This window comes from Paralichthys olivaceus, chromosome 18 (assembly GCF_024713975.1).
Source record: "Paralichthys olivaceus isolate ysfri-2021 chromosome 18, ASM2471397v2, whole genome shotgun sequence".
Taxonomy (NCBI): Eukaryota; Metazoa; Chordata; class Actinopteri; order Pleuronectiformes; family Paralichthyidae; genus Paralichthys; species Paralichthys olivaceus.
This window is the reverse complement of record NC_091110.1, coordinates 13,521,208-13,542,923: the sequence shown is the minus strand read 5'-3', so window position 1 is coordinate 13,542,923 and position 21,716 is coordinate 13,521,208. Positions and strand designations below refer to the sequence as shown.

General features: G+C 39.6%; 1 protein-coding gene across 1 annotated transcript; it reads left to right on the top strand.

Annotated features, from left to right (window-relative positions):
- Positions 1 to 10: 10 nt before the first annotated feature.
- jak2a (Janus kinase 2a) lies at positions 11 to 21,498 on the top strand. Its single transcript, XM_020082515.2, has 24 exons — positions 11 to 149; positions 6,169 to 6,454; positions 8,697 to 8,820; positions 8,898 to 9,018; positions 9,649 to 9,794; positions 10,404 to 10,698; positions 10,915 to 11,034; positions 11,408 to 11,565; positions 11,653 to 11,764; positions 12,048 to 12,234; positions 13,146 to 13,267; positions 14,548 to 14,682; positions 14,773 to 14,860; positions 15,463 to 15,590; positions 15,705 to 15,843; positions 16,085 to 16,236; positions 16,688 to 16,838; positions 16,959 to 17,092; positions 17,466 to 17,655; positions 18,094 to 18,218; positions 18,418 to 18,590; positions 18,935 to 19,052; positions 19,262 to 19,375; positions 19,674 to 21,498. Exons 2-24 carry the CDS (start codon positions 6,193 to 6,195, stop codon positions 19,779 to 19,781), a joined length of 3,402 nt encoding a protein of 1,133 aa, XP_019938074.2. The 5' UTR covers positions 11 to 149; positions 6,169 to 6,192; the 3' UTR covers positions 19,782 to 21,498.
- Positions 21,499 to 21,716: the final 218 nt, after the last annotated feature.

Below are 21,716 nucleotides of genomic sequence, written 5' to 3'. Positions count from 1 at the left end.
GAAGACGGACGTGTAGCTGTACTTCAGTTGACAGCTAGCCGTTAGGTCCGCAGCTAGCTAACCCCATGAGCCCGTCCTGTTCCCCGGGTGAACTCCACCAGCCGGTCCTCTGAGTCCAAGTCGAGCAGCGAAGCAGGGGACAGCACAGAGTAAGTGTTGTGCGAGAGTGTGTGTCCGTGTTGTGTAGTTTTTTGTTGTGTAAAAACACCGTCCGGACACCACTTGACCGGAGTTAGCCTAGCATGCCACAGGTCCCGTCCCTGACTGCGCCTGATGTTGATGTACAGCAACGTGGGAGAGTTGAAATGAAGAGCTGTAAAAGTTTGTTACATGTTGTTATTACCGTGCAACACGTGGGACCTGTCCCCACACGTTCACGCTCACACCTCGAAATGAATTTAGCTTTGATCACAATTCATTTTCTGCTCGCTTTAACGACATGATATAGATATTTATCTTGTGTGTATTTACATTGGAGATGTCCCGATACGATAAGAAACATAGGATTGTATATAAATCTGTTACAACCTGTCATGCTTTGTTAGTTGAGACTTATTTCAATATCCATATAGTCCAGACTTATAAAATCATGTTTTTGTGTTTGGAGTCAGTGGGTCACATGACATTGAAGCTATTGAAATAAATATACAAGAATATATTTAAAATATTGATATTTACATTAAATAAAAGAGGCGTGTCTTATTATTCAAATGGTAATTGATTTATTGATTCAAAGAGAAAGGCCTTTGAAACTGCAGTTTCCTGAAACTGATTCCGACACCTGGACTTTGCGAACTGGCCAATGACGAAAATTTCAGTTTTATCTGGGTGAAACTAATAAAACGTGGTATAGGTATATAGATGCCCAACCCGGAATTTTCAGCAGCATTGGAGTCTTTTCCAATGCAAAACTAATATATACTTACAAATATCACTGGGGTTTAGTTGCTTGAATAGAAGAAACATTGAAAATACATCAACTCAAATTGTAGAAAACTGGTATCCTAGTGCTGCAATGAATTATATCTAATTTATACCTCAAACATCTTTTGGCATTCATGTGATATCTTACGTCAATAAAACATTACTGTCATTTTGGCTCTACTACCATGTGCTGGATGCTTATCTTACATAAACAATTTATTTTTACCAGGTAAGAATTGACTACCCAGCCAGGCTAGTTAATTATCTACAGAGCAGCCAGTTGAGTTTCCAGTTGTGGGGTGTGTGCTAGGTTTAATGGCTTTAAGAGTGGAGGCAGTGTTGTTTGTTATATTTTTAGTCATCCCTTTCCCTTGAGACTAATGTTGTTTCTAAACAGTGCACTGTAGTTCAGGGGAATACTGGATTTTTTACTCAATAAGGACATGCTTAGCAGTCTATCTATTTTAGGGTCAGACATGCTGTAAATATCCTGTTTATGTTTTAAACATTTTTATCAGGTGGTGTTAATTTGTTGGGTTTCTTTTCAAAGCACTTACGGACATATTTATTTATTTACTGGAATAATAAGATCAGTGACACAGACATGCAGAGACTTGTTGTGTCATGTGCAACTTCCTCTGAGTTTTATTCAAGTCACAGATCTCTTTAAGCTGCTGTAAGTGAGTTGGTTCAGTTTTAACTGGAACAAGCAGCAACAGCAAAGGTCCAGCTTTTTCCACATCACACTTTTTCTTGTCAAAAATAACGTTTGTCACAATGTTTGATTTTGATCATGGAGAGACGTACAGCTCGTTTTGAACAAGATATAATGAAAACATCCCACACTATGGTGCTGTATAATTAGAGGTAAGGTAAAATGTCTCTTGGAGCCTCGATTCATTCATCTTTTGTAGCATGCTGCTATAGACAACTTCATTCCTTTTGATGTAGGTGAATGAAAAGCTTTGCTAACACGTTGCACGTGTATTCTTACATTACTTAAGGCAAAATTCATTTTTTTAGAAGTATTTCAGATGATGATCCCGTTCTCAAAAAATAAACTTTGTCTTTCAAGCAAAGCTGGAGCCAACACTGAGTAAACACACATAGTTTGGATTAGGGAAAGGAAATGAGTCTGTGTTCCCCATTTTACTTCAATCACCATAACTTGTTTTTAATTACATAACATCTGTTTCACAACATCATGTGAAAAATGATGGATTTACTGGTTCCTTTCCTCATTTCTGGTGCTATGATGAGACGGAGCACAACTGTTTTATCAGAAGTTTTTTTCTACGGGTTTCAGTGGGATTTAAATCAATGATTTTACTCCTGTTTGAAGGGTCTCTGTGACCAAACTTTGGTTGTCTAAATAAGGCTTTGGGCCATTGAAGGCTATATCATAGTGTGGTTGTGGTTAGCATTATTTGTTGTTCACAGTACTCTGATCATTTATGACACTTTATTATTTGGCAGTGCATCACAGCTGTTTAGCCAGAATGCACTTCTGACTTATGCAGTTATCTCAGTGGAGAATAAGACAATATTTTGATGTATGTTTAAATAGGTATTAAGTAGAATAATCTATAATTCAAATGTAGCACAAATTTAATGTTATAACAAATAATTATAATTAAATCTGGTTAGATCAAATGAGTGGGGAGCCCCTTGGTGAGCACAGGGGAGCATAAGTTGAAAGTCTCAAACTAAATTTACAGTTTAGATTATATGGAGGAGTGCAACATTGCCAATTATATTAGATTTCAGTATCTCCACGATCCTGCCAAGGTGATTTAGCAACAGTTGATGATTATTTGTTTCGGAGCAACACATGATATGTTAGAGGACGTGCAAAATAGTTGTCGCACCTTGTTATGCCCAATGAGAAAACTTGTGAATGTGAATATGGGCTATTCAAATAATCTTTGATTGATTGAAAATATCAAAAGGCCATTTAATGTAGTGGTTTTAGCGAACAGCTGTGGAGTAGAGCAACTTAAAAAATGTGGCTGAGCAGATAGCTCTGACCTTTAGTAGCACCGAGACCCTGATAAGACCCAGTGAGGAACTGGTCTAACTCTATGCCTGTGTGCCTGATGATAAACCTTTTGGGTGTGTAAACACACTGGTAAGAGAGCAGTGTTGTCCTGTATTCTTCTCACATTTGCTGACTTTCCTCAAAGGTCGTCCAACTGTGTAGCTTCAGTAACATTCAGCCTCAGCTGCTCAGGGCTCGTACACCAAAACAATACCTCGTCATCTTCTTACGTTTTCTTTGCACCCACATACGAGATGTAACCTACATAAAGTAGGTCAAACATTGAATGATTGCTACAGTTAAATTGTACTTATAATTTGACTGCCAACATAACTTAGTTAATGTTTTTTATCAGGATTCAAAATTTGAATTAATTGGATAAAAATCGCAATCTGGATTCACACATATATTTTATTTGTATAGCGCCAAATCATAATATATATTATGTCAAGGCACTTTACATAGAAGGTCAAGACCTTACATAGAAGGTTTATATATCTAATTTCTAATTAGCTGCATAAAAACTAGCACTCCTACCTTTTCTATAAATCCTCGTCTTTTCCAGAATCTTAATGAGGTGTTTTGCCATCATCATGTTATAGTAATTCATCAGCAATGCTCATTCATCATCAGCTTTTTATCCAGTTAGGTTCATGTCAGGGCTGAAGCCAATCCCAACTGGACAGGTCGCCAGTCTGCCACACCAGGTTAAAGTGTCATTAATGAATGAACAACACTGAGCCGTCTTGAAGTTACAGACTTACAAATTGTGTGTCTCTCCCTGTTTATAGTTATCATTGGCCAAAAAGTCTTTTTCCTGCCAGCATAAGATTAGAAAATACATGAAATACTATGAAGTGATCTTAATGAAATATCTGCAGAGCAATATGGCCTGCCAACACAATAGTATTATAAGACTTTGATAAATTATATTCCCTTTGCAGGATAAATATTCTATCTATGTAATTATTAGCATTGCCGTTCTTTTCTTCTATGACATAATTGAGCATGAGTCAAAGTGGCACAAGACCAGGTTCTAGATATATAGAAACCTGCACTGACAGACAAACTACCCCTTGACAGATTTAAGACTAAAGCAAAAGGAACAGGGTGGTCTACACACTGACTATCAGCTCAGTATCCTTGAGTTACAGCTGCACTTTTGTCTAAACGTGATGGATATTCGGTGAAACAATGAACAACGCCAAAAACAACCACATCATGATTTAGCCTCAAACGACCAGGGCCTGAATCAGGCCACAAAAATATGGTAGTAGAGCAACTTTAAAGATAAATCCTTCATTATTAAATCAGAATATTTAAGATGAAACAGTTGTGCTCTCTGTGCACCACAGCACCAGAGGGGTGGAATGGAAGCAAGCCAGCCAATCCAGACATCTTTTGTACACAATATACAACTGATGAGGTTATTTTAAGAAGAAGCTTGACAAAAATAACTGATTAATTTCGACTTCTGTCTTTAATACTGTAAACTATATGCAGAAAATGACATTATCCTACTGCAAAGTAAATTCGAAAAGCAAGACATGTTACCGATCTGTGGACTGACTCGATAAAGAGCTTTTCTTTCTTTTCTCCCAGGCTTTTCCAGATAACTGGCTAATTTATGTTTTAATATGTGAACTGGCTTTATGCAGCCTCAATATTTACAAAATCACTTTCTTCTTTTATTTTACATGACAGGGCAATAAAAGGGACAGAAGAAAACCAACCGGACCTGTATCATTTAGAGAGAACGTTGGACAGATCTCATTTTCTTCCTCTAAATTACCTTATTGTTCAGTTTTCACAGTCACTGATTAAATACCAGATCTCAACAGTGCATCGAGATCCTTGCTTTATGCAAATCTATCTTCTGTTTTCATCATCAGAAAAATATGCAGCTTTGGATATGTACAATATATATTGTATGTCCACTGTCCTTGGTTCTTGGCAAACACAGATTCTCTGAACAAACAACTGTTGAACTTTACATGATGAAAAAAGCCTCACTAAACCCTGAGCTGCAGATCAACGTGCACAAATCTTTAGACCAAGAACCTGTAACAATGTTTTTAATCCTTTTTATTGAATCAATTCATATTGTCGAGATTTGTAATGAAGTAGAACACAGTTGACAGAATCTGTGACGACAATTACGATTACTAATTATCTTTAGTCCTCTTACAGTCAAAGTAGTCATGCTTTCATCTAAAATCTGGATTGAGGTGGCTCATACATATTTAAGGAAACAAATAATATTCAGTTTTAATGTTTTATGTTTTTCGGCAGAAAATCCTGTACAGTGGAGGATTGTGTGCAGTGACGATTAGCAAAATGTGGCTTAACCTGAGATGACCATGGTTACCTACAGAACAGTAAAACATTAAAAGCTCTCAAACCATTGAGAGGACATGGCTCAAACCGGCAAGGGTGTTGCTATCAGCTGATTAAAGTCAAAAAACCATAAAGAGGAAGTGCAGCAATATGAACACAGAGATAAAACAAACAGAGCACACCAAAAGAACAAGGTAAAATACAATGTACTGTCGACATAACTAAACCGAAATCTAAAAGAGACATACTGCATGCTCCTTCAGACTTACGCAGAGTATATCAAGTAACTGTGACATTTCTTCTACTGTAACTGGGTCAAGAGGTCATGCTGTGAAGGTCCTGGGATTAAGCAGAGCATTCCTATAGGGGTAACTCAATTTTCATCCAATGGATTTGTTCCATTTCTACAACACTGAACATCAATTGCACTAATCTGGGTTTCTGTTAATGCTTAGCCTCCAACACATTTAGTATTCATTTAGTATTTGGGCTATTCACTATACTTTAAGCTATAAGCAGGTATAATGTTTACCATTGGTCTACAGACTTTCTGTTAGACACATGCTTTAGTAGATGTTGAGATACAGGAAGACATAAACACATAAAACATTTCCCTCTGTTGTCATTGAAATATTATGATTTGGAACGAAGACAGTTCATATGCACATAGTTTGAATATGAAAATCCACTGAGGGCTGCTCAGTGCAGTCTTTACAGATAACCCACTGCACTGCAGTTATATGATAAGAAATTGTTTTCCGATAAGCACCCACAAGGTAAGTGATCATCACAGCTAGGAGCTGTGCACAATGATCAGTGAAAAAGTTGCTCCTGGATTCACTAAAGATAAACTCCTTCCTCTCTGACAGGTGCATGTATGTTTTAAGCAGCACATGGCCTGTATTGTGCTGACAGACATGGAGCTGCCTACCTCTGGTCCCACAGCGCACGGCAATGATCTCCAGCCTGACCACGACCCGGCCATGGGACACAACCCCAAGCAGGACGTGGATGCCGCCTGTCTTACTGTCCACCTTTACTACCAGGGGAAGGCCGGAGAAGGGCATGGGGCCAAAGTCTCAAAAAGTGTGCTCACATTTCCACATGGGGATTACATTGTGGAGGAACTGTGCATCGCTGCGGCAAAAGCTTGTGGTAAGTCACAAGTGGATTTCAGTTATGATGTCTGTCCACACACATAACACCATCGTCATTGTTGAGTAACATCAGTTCAAACTTACCTTACATGTTACAAATGAAACATGACTCAAATACACGCTTAGTGTGTGTTGTTGAAAGAAACATTTTTTTTAACGTACTGCAGGCCTCAAATTCCAAATGAGGGTATACAGTAGTTGACCACCACCAACACCACACATAACCAGGGATTCCATTTTCCTGCATTCCATTTTATCCAGTAATCTTCCTTCTCTGCCAAATAAAATAGTGCTTTTATTAGTAATAAAGTAACCAGTACATAAACATTTAAATTTTAGGCTGCAAAAGTTGCCACTTGCATTGCCCCTTTAGTCAGTGTTGATCGTGAACCAAACCATAAATAGCCTTTGAAACTTACCAAGCATCAGTAGTTTCAAACTTGTTCTGGCAGCATGTGGTGGCCCAATGCCTTATTTAGACATTTTATGCTGTTTTCTTTGATACAGAATGTCTTGTCTGCAAATAAATTTAGAAAATCTGGGTCTGTTTTTGTTTACTGACATTTAAATGAACTATTTCTAGGGCAAATATCTAGCAGCTATATATGGTTGTGGTCCGTCTTCACTGGTCAGGAGTTTACAGTTTTAAGCTTTGAGCATGATCATCTTTGCCCAGACTTATACCGGTCATGTTCATAGGAAGACAGTAAATAATCAAACAGACTGGTTATTGTAAAGTTTAATTTACATGTCTCCTTCAGTTATAGTGAGAAGTGCATTGTATTATTGCCTATTTAGGTAAAAATCCTTCTGATGAATCTTCAGCCTATGAAACTTTTGTAATTCTGATCATCTGTAAATATGTATGACGTTAATGATCATATACCTTTTAACTATCTCATCACTTGCGATCCAGAAAAAACCCTGTTTGTAATTTTGTTTCCCAAACCTGTTTCTTCACATGAATCCCTTGGTTAGGAAACGTGTTTAAAAAAATGTTGGGCTGCATTTCTAAGTCTGTCTCTTTGCCTTCCCTTTTAAGCAATCTCAAATCAGGAAGTTGTCGACTGTTGTGTCTGTTTTCCGCCTTTGCTCTATCTCCTTCTGTCACACTCTATTGCTTCATTCCCTCTCAAGCTGATAAGAAACAAACCCTTCTCTCTCTCCTTTTTATCTTCCTCTTTTTCTGTGTACCCTCACATTTAAATTTTTTTTAGTTTTCGTAATTTCCTACTCACTACTTGTCTTTCTCTCGATTGTTATTGTCCACCTTCCTTCTTACTCACCCAGTCTACTGTTCATGCTTTAACCGAAGTCAAATAATAATCATGTGAGGTATTTCTATGAGCTTTCTCTACCTAGGTTATAAGTATATTATTAAGCTTAATGAATGCAATGCAATGGATCTTAACTGTTAATGTTAGGTCATTTTCTCTCATTTTGACAGAATATTGTATTGTTTATTTTGTAGTAAATTAACCTTGTTACCTCTGCAGAGGATGTTATGTTTTCATCTTAAAACTGGGCCAAGGAAGAATTCATTAACTTTAGGAAGGGATTTGTTCAAGGGGGAGGATACTGGATTTCTTTTTCACTGTCTTTAACTTAGCAAGATTGTGAATTTCTCAAGACATAAAGAAGATATCAGGGATACTAAAAGGACCAATATCTATGAGTGTGTGCAATTTGGTGGAGGGCGACTGAATTTAAGGGGCCTTGGCAGAGGTACAGTATGTGCTCAACCGAGTGTCTTTCTAGTGTGTACTTTGACTTGACTTCCTCTGTTGTGGTTGAGTATACTCCCTCTTATGCACCACTCCTGTTCACACACAATTGCTTCATTTTTGTTAGTGCTTCCTGGTGTGTGATGACATTTTGTCCACTAAAGAAAATTATCAAAACAGTTGCAGTCTACTCTGCTACCACAACACACGCTGTTTGTGTGTGTAAACAGACAGTATATGTTTGACCATGTTTATGTCTAAATATTGGCCAGTTGTCGGTCTTTAGTGCCACCTCTGTTAGACATGAATACAGTAGTAGATGTGTAGACCCTTTTCATGTTTAACGGGCAGGATGCTCTGCATGCCTGAGTAAAGAGAGACTGACTCAAAAATGGAAAAAACTGCTGACTTGCTTCCTCTGTCTGTAACAGTCACTGCAGAAACAAAATCAATCTTCTGTGAAGTACATTGACTCATAGTGACTTTTAAAGGACTGATTGTTGTCTTTTGTTTCAGGGATTGCTCCAGTCTACTGCAACTTGTTTGCCCTGTTGAGGGAAAGTGACCGGATATGGTTCCCTCCAAATCACATCTTTAAACTCCACCAGTCAGAAAGTGAAGACCTGCACTTCAGAATAAGGTAGAGATATTATAATCAGTTTCAGAGTTTTCATTCATATCTTTGTTTTAACTTCTCTGATCTTCTCTTCTGTCCAGATATTATTTTCCTGGCTGGTATAACAACAGCAGTTCAATTTATGCCCATCGTTACGGTGTGTCCAACGGGAGGGAGAGCCCTGTTATTGATGATTGTGTAATGGCATACCTGTTTTTTCAGGTCAGTCTTCAAGTACTACATTGTGTACTTTGATGTTTTTTTATGCATTTTATATTTTAGTTCTGTCTTTGTAAATTAGTTTTGCATTAGGATGCATTCCTAGTCTATATCATTTGTGTTTTGGGTGTAACTAGAGGTCAGAATCTACAAGACTAATGCCCCCACATTTTTCTCAGTATAAAGAGAAACATGGTGGTAAGAGTCTCTTTGACAGTCTGTTTGTCATGTCAACCCATTCTTCTCTGTAGACTGAGAAAACAGGAAGTGTTAGTAAGAGTGTAAGTCACACATAAGATACAAGGTTATGTTTTCTTGTCAGTCAGTGTTTGTCTGTCTATGCATGCATACAATGTCTATGTGTGTGTGAGTGAATTTCATCAAATGTATTTGTGAAGTTTAAAAAACAGTTAAACAGACTAAAGTATGGCAAGACAAGATCAAATGAAAAATGTGCCAGCAGCCCATCATGCTCCATATACATTCTGCTGGAATTGAGTGAATTTTACAGGCATTGGAATTAAGCCAGTTGCTCCCACATCCAACTTCCACATCCAACTCCTTTTTTCTGTGGACCTAATCAGTCCATCAGTTCATTCATTTTTTGTATCATTTCTTCATTTTGTTCTCTAGTGGCGTAGCGACTTTCTTAATGGCTTGGTTGAAATCCCAGTGAGCCACGAGTCCCAGGAGGAGTGTCTGGGCATGGCGGTGCTGGACATGATGAGGCTTGCTAAAGAGAATGGTCAGTCACCTGTGGACATCTACAATGATACCAGGTAGAATGCTCACCACAGTAATGTGACAATATTTTTGGGTGGCTCTTATATGTACAATATTTAATCTAACCTAGGGGAGGACAAAATTGTCTCAAAGATAAAAAAAAAAAAGAAGAGTTGCATAAATATGAAGACGAACATGGTTGATCATCTTTATGGTAGAACAGTCGGATAAGTGCTGAAATGTAAAGTAAAAAATAAAACATTAAACCTTTGCTACTGTCTACACCAAAATTCCAGCTCCAGGCCCTGCCTCACTCTGCACACTCTTCCCTAAATAATGTAAAATGCTCGCTGTTACACTGGTGTGCTACAGCCTTTGAATAAAGATTTCACAGCAGTGTGACAGGCTTCACTAGACACATGAAGATAGTTTCATTATGTGTGTTCATGCAGTTGAATGAATTATCTCTGTGAGAGACAATATTTAAGTTGTAAATGTGTGTGTATTATCTGATCTGTTCAATGTTTATGCATTGTGTCCATGCTTGAAATGTGAATTCTTATGTAAGTAATTTGTCCCATTCCTTAATAGTAAGTTTTGTGGTATTGCCTGTTACTTGTTTTCTGTTCCTTCTACTTTAATCGTCAGCAACTCCCTGATTTCAGCTACAAATCCTTCTTGCCGAGTTGCATGCGGAGCCGCATCCAGGAGTACAACATCTTGACGCGGAAAAGGATCCGCTATCGCTTCAAGAAGTTCATCCAACAGTTCACTGAATGCAAGGTCACGGTGTGTAACCTCAGGCTCAAATACCTGATGAACCTGGAGATGCTGCTGCCCTCACTCTTCTCAGAGCATTTTGAAGTCACCGACCTATCTGCGTGCGAGCTGACCATCGTTGTCACGGGCAACAAGGGCATCCAGTGTTTGAAAGGGAAAGAAGAAGATGGAGCAGAGGAGGTGAGGACCAGGAGATCGGTTCATGTTGCCTTGGTAATGCATTTGCACATTACCAATTGGCAACAGTGTGATACGATCATGGCTGTTTTTTTTTACCAATAGATGGTGCTCAAGGAGTGGGTTAAAAATTCCTGAATCAATAAGAGTGCCTGTGTGTGCATACATCTTCATCTTATACAAATGCAAACTGCCATTTTGTATTTTCTGCATCTCCAGGAGTTAAAAACATTCTGTGACTTCCCAGAGCTGATTGACATCAGCATAAAACAGGCTAATAAGGAAGGATCTGCAGACAGTCGCATAGTTACCCTGACCAGACAGGACAGCATGACCCTGGTATAGTATCACCTACCTAATGATCTGCTGTCACTCTGAAGATTATTAGCTAGTTTACTTAGCCTACTTTTAATCTAATCTAATATATCAGGGACACATTTCCTAGTCACCTCATTCTTGTTAAAGCAAAGGCGTCAAGTGGTTTGATACAGCAGCAACACAGTTAGACAGACAATTTTAAACAAGTAAGTAGTTACAGTACATAAAGAAGAACTATTCAACTTAATTAGCACCACTATCACAACTAGTTTATTATTTAATGACTAAACAGATTGAAAAGTTATTTTTTACTTATGTGTTTAAGTTCAAATCAGGTACCGAATGATTTATTTTTCTTCTTCTGATCCCTGTGTCTGTGTCGATGTCCACAAAGGAACTGGAGTTTCATTCTCCATCCGAGGCTCTGTCGTTTGTATCATTAGTTGATGGATATTACAGACTAGTGGCTGATGCCCATCATTACCTTTGTAAAGAGGTGGCTCCACCAAGACTTCTGGAGTGCATTCAGAGTTACTACCACGGCCCTGTATCGTGAGTGTCACGCATATGCAAGCAAGTCACACATGTTCTCACACCTACACAAACAAGCACAAAACCACACTGTCTCTTGAATCACAGGATGGAGTTTACGATTGGTAAGCTGCGCCGCTTTGGCAACCATCAAGGCCTGTACATCCTGCGCTGCAGCCCAAGAGACTACGACAAATACTTCATGTCCTTTGTTGTGGGGGTAAGAAGTTAATGTTGGGTCCTCAACATTGTGAACGACAGTATTTTTCACATGACTGTTGGCTGACAACCAGGGCCATTACACTACAATTTAAATGTAGTGCTCTGGTATAATGGTCCTATCAGGTAAGGACTAAAATGGTCAGAGTCACAGTAACTGCTGCATGAGTGGCTATTTCTGTTAACTGTTAGTTGAAATAAAATGACTGACATTTAAGAGCAACTCAGCACAACTCAACTGTCATAATTCTCTCTTGACTCATATGTTTTCATTTGACTTTCAGTATGAAAGTGTGGTTGACTATAAGCACTGTCAGATCATGAAGATGGAGTCAGGAGAGTACATTCTGAGTGGAGCCAAGAGGAGCTTTGGCTCACTGAGGGAGCTTCTGCACTGTTATCAAAAGGAGGCGCTGCGCACAGATGGATACACATTTCAGCTGACCAGGTGCTGCCCCCCCAGCCACAAAGGTCAGTGTTCACATACAAGACCACACTGATGTAAATGTGTATCCCCACAGAGATTAACACAAGTAAAATGTGAAGGGCGCTCGGAGAGCTCATACCTCATGCCCTATTTCACCCTGTTAAAGAAAGTGATAAAAAGAATCCTCCATCAGCCCGTTGATCTGAATCTGCCCCAAAATTCAAGTGGTTCGTCCTTGAGTCATGGCCCGACCCTCCAGCAGTTTTCCTTCAAAGTACAGCTGATAACTTTTCACATCTATTCAATCTTTTTTTAAGATAATGAGTTTTTCAGGATAAGAGTTTGTTTAATAAAGTGTATGTAGCCTATATATTGATAAGTTGGATTTAATTACATGATTGTCCAACTTCTGACAAAATAGACCATGCAGCTATAACTGGGTTTCTAAAATTAATTGAGCACATTAGCTCCTTATCATCAACACACACATCTCTCTGAGTTCCTTCTCTGAGCTCCGTCTGGTTAACATGCTCTCATTATCACATTTTAACCCATAAAAAACAGCTGGGTTACAAATCAGCTAAAGTGAAGCTGGTTGTAATAATTTGGGAAAAACATCTTATATGTTTTTTAACTGTATTGTATAACTGACTGAAGTAGATTCATTGTCAGTTGAATAGGCAGGAAGTACGATTTTATTACAGCTCCACTGAGCTATTACTCTTTAATTACTTCACCAAGTTTCCTGCTGTGAAAATGCTATATCAAGACGCAAATTACCGGTCTTTAAGGAACGAATACAAATCACTCAGGTTTCATTCATGCTGATAATTAAGAACTCTAGATTAAACTTTATTTCTACTCTGATTTGCTCTTTAATGAGTCACAATAACCCTGCTTTACTGCTAAATGTGAGTGACGGATCCTAATTCCTGTCCACCTTTAATTGTTTTAGAAAAATCCAACCTGCTGGTGTGTAGAATTAACCAGGGGGCAGAGGCTCCTCTGACGCCGTCCCTCCACAAACATGCCGGCCAGATGGTCTTCCACAAGATTCGAAAAGAGGACCTCACCATCGTAAGATAACCCATGTTGACTTCCTGCTGTAGCTTTTTGTCTTAGAAAAATAATGGTTACAGACACTCATAACCAGGCTATTGGTTTTAGTAAGATAGCTTAGTGTTTGGTATTTGATGCAGTGTTTATTATACAAATATTAATCTGTAGAAGCTTACCACAGTATTGAAATGACTCCAGTTTGCCTTTCTAATTGTGAACAAACACTAATTGTGCAGCCAAAATATACTGACGCAGGCTTTTCGTAGACAAGGTAAGAGGCCACACCCCAAGGGGACAAGAGGGACTTGTGCAGGGTCAGTGAGGAAACGATAACAAAAAGGCTTCCTATTGTAGCTCAGCATCATCAGTTGCAGTCCCTGTGTGCATCGCATGAATCCATGTGACAGTGTGTCATTCTTTCACCTCAGTGGTTGGTCCATTTCCATCTCAGCATAATTTTTGCTGTTTGAGCTCTCAGTGTTACATACAACAGGTCTGTCACAGGAAAACCACAATGTTACAGTTGCAATAATCAAAGCACTCAGAGTTTTTCTCCTGCATTACAATATCGTCTTCATGTTTTAGTGTGTTTATCCACCTCTTTTTTCATGCAGTGTTTTAGAGCTTTGGACACCCTGACCTCAAATTTATTAAGAAACCAATTGGGCTGATTCTAGCTGACTGAGTCATAACTTGATGGAAGCATGGCAGGAGTGGGCATTGTTGGGTTTGTTTTCCGTTCCTGTGACCAAGATTTATTGAATGAATTAGTAACTCTCTGTGCTTCTTTGTAATCTGGTGCACTAAAGATTCCCCTTTGACACAAAAAATAATCAAATAACATTATGAAAAGAAAATTCACAAAAACTCACATGATTCTCTCTCTCTCTCTATCTCTATCTATATATACATGGAGATAAATTTGCTTTTAATCAAGTGTACAAGTAAGCATCATGCCTGCCTCCTGCACAGTTTGTTACATCAGCTGTGCATTTCTTTAGAAATGAATGGGACCCATCTGCAAGATGCAGCACGCACATAGGGGCAGTGTAGGGAAAGTTGTCCTCACAACCAACTACGATTGTGTTTTCTGCCGTAATCTCTGAAGTAACGATAGAGTAACTTCATATATACGTAGTACACATGTAGTATGTTAACAACAGATGTGGTCGTCTATGAGACTGCTTGGCTGAAATATTTCTCTGGTCTCTTTACATCATAGCCTCAACAATTATGGTTGATGCATTTCACCATCTTTACAAAGCAGGTTTTTGACATTATATTTAAAACTGTTTTAGAATGACAGTCTGGGCCAAGGAACTTTCACCAAGATCTTCTGCGGTGTGAGGAAGGAGCTGAGAGATTATGGAGATGTACATCGGATGGATGTTGTTATCAAGATCCTGGACAAGGCTCATCGCAATTATTCAGAGGTTGGTTTGTCGTCTGGCTGAATGAGTGAGTGACTGCATCTGATTAAATGAACATTTAAAATCATATTCTGTCTATTTTCTACCTTGTAGTCGTTCTTTGAAGCAGCCAGCATGATGAGCCAGCTCTCCCACAAGCACTTAATACTCAACTATGGTGTTTGTGTTTGCGGCGATGAGAGTAAGTTTACAGCACCCACACACGCAGAGATGTAACAAAGGAGTGCTCTGTGGTAGTTATTTTCACCTGTGGCTTGTAAACTTGACAGTTTCAAGATCTTTGTCAGTGAGAGATGCTGAGAACAAAACAAAACAGTCATGTGGTCTGTCAAACACCCGCACGGAATCAGTACGGAGAATCAAACAGGGAGGATATAATGTTTCTGACCTGCTGACTTGCTTTGTGCTCTGCCCTGACCTTGCACCTGACCTGGAAACTACTTTCAGACAGGAAAGAAATGAAGTGATTTAGAAATTGTTTGTAGGGCCAATATTTTTGTCTGTTTCTCTGCATGCCAGGGTGGACCTCATTAACGTCCTGTTGCGCTTATAACTGTTCACAAGAATATCTCAGTTCGACTCATGATGAAAGCCAGATTTCTCATGTGGGAAAACAAAACTGAATCAGATGCCAGAATATGCTTTTGTGTTTGGTTGAGTTGCTGAAGATACCGCAGGAAATAAGCTACAGAAAAACATTAACCTGTTGGTGTTGTTTGAAAGATTTAGTTAATGGGTAATAGTTTGAATAATAACGTAATCTCTCTCTCCTTTGCCTGTCAGATATGATGGTGCAGGAGTTTGGTAAATTTGGTTCTCTGGACATTTACCTGAAAAAGAATAAAAGCTGTGTCAACATCACATGGAAACTAGAAGTGGCCAAGCAGCTAGCCTGGGCTATGCACTACCTGGTAAGACTGCAGACATATGCAGTACATACACACCATTTTCTTTCAGACAGAAAACCATAATGAGAAATGCCTCTTGACAATACAGTTGATAGTCCTCATCATATGTGCACACAGGAGGATAAAAACCTCATTCATGGAAACGTCTGTGCAAAGAACGTTCTTCTGATCAGAGAGGCGGATCGCAAGACAGGCAACCTGCCATTCATAAAGCTCAGTGATCCTGGTATCAGCATCACTGTTCTGCCCAGAGAAGGTGAGACACATGTACTGATCTGATGTGAGAACACACACACACACACACACACACACACACACACACACACACACACACACACACACACCTATGTGATGCCATGTGGGAATAACATTCACCAAGTTTTTCTTTGGTGTGATCGTGTCAGCCGCAGACAGATTTCTACCATTGTATTTTCCATCCCTAACTTACTATTCCCTTTATGTTTATGTTTCTTTTTCTATACATGTCCATTCATCAGTGCTGGTAGAGCGTATCCCATGGGTGCCCCCCGAGTGCATTGAAAAACCCCAGAACCTGAGTTTAGCCACAGACAAGTGGGGCTACGGGACAACGCTCTGGGAGATCTGTAGTGGTGGAGACAAACCACTCAGCACTCTGGATTGCTCCAAGGTCACAAACACAAAGGATGCATTGAGAAAACGATAAAGGAACAGTTCAACTTTAAGGGAAATGTTGAATTAAGTGTAAAAATGGAGTTGCACCGGCTGCCTGAACTCACCCGCTCCAAAAGGTCACTACTCAACAAGAAACCAAAAAAAAAAAAAAAGTGTTAACCAACCACGTGTCCTTTTGTTTTTCATTCTAGATGCAGGATGTCAGTTAGTTAACTGAAGGCCTGCTGGTACTGGTAGAACATTTTAAAAAATGAAAGACAAAGTCAGGCTAACTTTTTCCTCCTGCTTCAAATGATCACATTTCCAAAAATGTTGAACTATTCCTTTAAAAGATGCATGTTTTTGTTAAAATGCCATGAAAGTGTTAATATTCAACACCCTCTTTGGATTATTTTAGAAAAGTCTCCTGTCACTTCTCTCCTGACTTTGTTCCTTTTCCTTTTTAGAAGAACTTATTCTATGAAGACAGGCACCAGCTTCCAGCTCCCAAATGGACAGAGCTGGCCAATCTGATAAACAGCTGTATGGACTACGAGGCCTCGCACCGCCCGTCCTTCAGAGCAATCATCAGAGACCTGAACAGCCTCTTCACACCAGGTAGGAAGAAAAATTATGTCTATACAGGTCGTCACTTCCTCGCCCAGTCTGACAGGCAGATCTACAGATCATATCCCATATTGATTCAGGGATTTCTTTTTGCATCCTGTTGTGTTGCAGACTACGAGCTGTTGGTGGAGAGCGACATGTTACCAAACAAGACGAGAGGCTTTGGCCTCCCGTGGTCCTCAGAGAGCCAGGAGCCCGCACAGTTTGAGGAGAGACACCTTATCTTTCTCAAGCAGCTGGGCAAAGTGAGACATGCACGCTGAACAGACACTTAGCGTCAAGATACTATATGTAAAAGAGTTTTCTTTATGTTTGACATCTCCTTAGTGTTTATAATAGTGACAATGTTTTTAATTGAAATTAAATGTTTAGTTATAATCAACTGGCAGTATCTGTCATATTTTCTGGACTTAAGACACAAAGCAGATTTATTTCCCTCTGTGTCGAGGAGGTGTATTGTTTTCTGCCAAAACTACTTCTTTTACTTGTGACAACGCAGCTGATGGATTCCATCTTATTTGGTTGGAACACATCAAATTGGATTGAAAGCTTATTAAAAAGTAATGATAGCACTTCTTTCTTTCTAAATTCTGTTCTCCCGTTGACTCCACGCTGCAGGGGAACTTCGGCAGTGTGGAGATGTGCAGGTACGACCCCCTGCAGGACAGCACTGGGGAGGTGGTGGCAGTGAAAAAGCTGCAGCACAGCACGGCCGAGCACATCAGGGACTTTGAGCGGGAAATTGAGATCCTCAAATCCCTCCAGCACGAAAACATCGTCAAATATAAAGGCGTCTGTTACAGCGCAGGTACGAGCACATGCCTAGTTTCGTCTCATAATGTGGTGAGATGAAAAATCCTGCTCTCTGTCTTCTGTCATTTTAACGTTACTTATGACACATGCATGTGAAAACATTGCATTCAATTTTAGCTTGGACACCAGGAAGAGGTGTTGTCGGATTATAACTGAAGTGGATCCTAATAAACAATAAACATGAAATAACTTGATTCTAAATAATAGTAGTAACATGTCACGCAGTAGTATGACACAATCACAGTGTCTACCTTCACTGACCAGCTCGTTCAGCCCACAGCTGCTCCTGCTCAGTCTCCACATTCACTGCTGAAGGTTTCAGTGATTGTGTCGGTGAAACAAATCAATCTAGATTTCCTTATAAAAGCCTCCACTCACACGCTCACTCGCTCGCTCATCATATGTGTGGCACTTGTCTCATTTCCCTCCGCAGGACGAAGGAACCTGCGGCTGGTCATGGAATACCTCCCCTACGGCAGCTTGAGAGATTATCTCTCCAAACACAAGGACCACTTTGACTCCAAGAAACTGCTGCACTACGCGTCACAGATTTGCAAGGTAACGTAGGTGCAGTGTGGTAAATCTTATGCAGACATGTCAAACGTACTCTTGCTCTCTTTGAGACAACTTTCCTGCTGCTGGGGTCCACTGTATCTAGCTTTGAAAAAAAAGAAAAGAAGTTGAAGGGTCAAATCTAATCAAATCTGATAATGAACCCCCCACACACAGTAACGACACCTGAACTCATCTCTTGCAGGGTATGAACTACCTTGCCACAAATCGTTACATCCACAGAGACCTGGCGACGAGGAACATCCTGGTGGAGAGCGAGATGAGGGTGAAGATCGGTGACTTTGGTCTGACCAAGGTGCTGCCGCAGGACAAAGAGTACTACACGGTCAGAGAGCCTGGAGAGAGCCCCATCTTTTGGTGAGGACGACACACTGCATGTAATTGAAAAAAGTATCACCAATGTTCTTTTGGTTGATTTTTATAAGAATAAAGATTTGACACTGCTTTTACTGGCATTTCTACAGTTGTGGTAAATATCACAAGCCTTTAAAACTGATCACGTTCGAGAAGATATTAGAAGATTCCCACAGAGAGAACATTTTGATGTGGTTTCGTTCATCCAGGCCACATGTGCCTACTGATTATTTCACTCCTTCATTTCTGTCTCTGTAGATTGTAGGACTAGTGTTGACAGCAATATTCAATCCGGTTTTTTTCATTAACATCAGTGTGTACACATCATGCGTTGTGTTGTTTTCCAGGTATGCTCCAGAGTCACTGACAGAAAGCAAGTTCTCTGTGGCATCCGACGTTTGGAGTTTCGGAGTCGTCCTCTACGAACTCTTCACCTGCAGTGACAAGAACTGCAGCCCACCAGCAGTACAACACTTACTCTTTATTATTTTACTTTTGTTTGACTTCGCTGTCATGTAACCGTTTTCCCCTTCTGACCCGAATTGCTTCTAATAAAGCCGTTAAACAATGGCTGTGCAGTTAGTTAAAAATCACTTGATTGAGGACTCTGCTCTGTTTTAGAGCGATGTGCTTAAAAAGAACATTTTACTGAGCTGTTTTCTTCTCTGCTGCAGGTGTTCATGGACAAAATTGGGAATGAAAAGCAGGGCCAGATGATCGTCTACCATCTGTTAGATCTGCTAAAACAAGGATATAGGCTGCCGGCTCCTGACAACTGTCCGAAGGAGGTGAGCAACAAGAGTCAAGAAAAACTGAGGTTTTGTTTTTAGTGATGTTTGAATAAAACGGTCCAGCGAACAATTCTGAGGTGGACACAAAAGTCTTGATCCAACAATTGGAGACATTTTACCCCAAACCACAAATTTGAGGATTTGGACCAACGTTTTGCTTCATGTGTCACTCCATCACTTTCTTCCTCTAAAGCTGTCAAAGAAAGGCAGAATGGTAGCGACACATTTTCACTTCACAGCACTGTGTTTCTTCAACCTGTTGGATTTTATTTTTCTGTGTTTCTGTCTCCCTCAGATTCACAAGATGATGGACGACTGCTGGAGCAGTGACCCAAGTCTGCGGCCTACTTTCAAGACATTAATCCACAGTGTGGAGTCCGTGCGAGAGGGCAAGGAGGGATGAGCGGAGTCATCCCTGAACCTTTGAACTTCAGGTGTTGACTCACAGGAATCAGTGATTCCTCTGTGACGTACACTGCAGCAGCACAGTGGAAAGAATGAGCCGGCCATGTTTCTTTCTTATGGAGCTCAACCTGCCTTTCAGCCTCATTAACAATCATCTAAATGAAGACGTCAGACCTGACGCCAAACAACAGATCATTCATGACGCGTTTGAGAACATTTAATCATGAGATGATTCATTTCATAATTTGGTGTTGGTCTTTGACTGTAGAAAGGAAACACTTTTGTGGATGAAGTATTTTCTGCTTTTTAAGCTGTATAAATCACCCACAAGCAGCATTTTGTGAATAACTCCGTCTTTTTATTTTGGAGCAGCGACTTGTTTTATTGTTTTATTCCAAGAGACCATGGGATTCTCAACAGAATGTTACATGTGTGAGGGCAACTCAAACTAGACTCCTGACTGATATTTTTTAAAGAATTTTTAGGAGCAGTTATTTAACAAAAACAATGCCGAGCACAGACTGTCTCTAAAGAGTTCGTTGAACAAAAATGCTCCCAAACCACGTGATGTCACCCGCTTGACACTTTTTAAGACTGATAAAGGACGATCACGCTTCTGTGACGAGGGGACCCTGTGAAGATCTCTACCGGTGGAGCTGAAGTCAGATTTCTGTCTTTATGCTGGACTTGGCAGATATTCATGACCCACTGAGGATGATCCTGTGTTTCTTTTTATAAACAGCGGAGGCAGCAGAAGAAACAGCCAGTTTCTTAGTTTACATCATAATGTCAAAACGGCAATACCTGCTCATGAAGCTCTTTGATAACAAAGTATCGACAATGTCCTGGACAGTATCAGTTATTTTTGAACACCCAGGGAAATGATGACATTGTTTTTGTTACTGATTACTATATGAATATATATTTTATAGATGCAGTTTGAAGTTTTTAATGGTACAATGCTATAATATCAGCCTGTACATACATGATGTGAAAAGTGTGTTGAAAGTAATGAAGGGAAGTGTTTGTTGTTGTAAAACATGTAAAAAATAAGCTTGCATGATTTCATTTTTATGTGAAAGTTAAAAACTGTACAGGCCAAATGTTATTGAATGAAGTGTGTGATGCGTGAGAGGAAACTCTTGATGTGAATTTGCAAGGTTATTATCGTCCACAACAGACGAGACATACAAATACAAGCATGCACACAAAATGTGAAAGGATGGGTCACATCTTGCATGAATGAGTCACTGTTGAGAGCAAAGTTTTCTCACTTTCACACACAAAGTTTGTTTGTGCGCTCCCGAACCTCTGGGCCATATTTCCACTGAAGATCCGACCTGAATATCTGAGTTAAGCGTGTTGTGAATGAGACTTTCTGTTTGCTGTGACTGAATTTATCATGTTTTGTATCTTTGGATTAATCCTATTTTACTCCCACAGCTTCTGTTGTGACATGTTTTTGGCTGAGTAACATCAAATATCAGTTCATTGTGAAGTACGAACAACACCATAATATAATGAAAATGACATTTTTTCTTTCCATTTATTTCAATTTTATTTGACTTTGAAATAAATGGACTTGCATCTGATGCAGCTACCTTTCAATACATGTACATAGATGTAAATATCGAGGTGGATGTTGTTTCTACTTTTACTAAACAAAACATAATGCAGTACTATGGACATTAAAATTAAACAGTTTAAAATCCAAATGTGTTTTTTTTGTCACATTAAGCTTCCTCTATTTATATTTAATATTGCGGGTTTTGTTTAGAGGCTTTTGTTGAGTCAGATCCACGTTCACAGTCGTGTCCTCAGGGTGTGGAAACAGAGCGGGCAGGCGTAACGTTGTGAGGATGGTCATGTGTTCACCGCAGCTTAAATGACATTAAAGTGTGATATTTGCCTGTTTCAGCATCGACAGTTTGCA

Excerpts from the sequence above, each read along its gene's own strand:
- jak2a (XM_020082515.2), top strand. The coding sequence starts at position 6,193 with ATGGCCTGTATTGTGCTGACAGACATGGAGCTGCCTACCTCTGGTCCC. Across the intron at positions 10,699-10,914 it reads AAGAAGATGGAGCAGAGGAG|GAGTTAAAAACATTCTGTGA; the intron begins GTGAGGACCAGG and ends CTGCATCTCCAG. Across the intron at positions 19,053-19,261 it reads AGAACTGCAGCCCACCAGCA|GTGTTCATGGACAAAATTGG; the intron begins GTACAACACTTA and ends TCTCTGCTGCAG.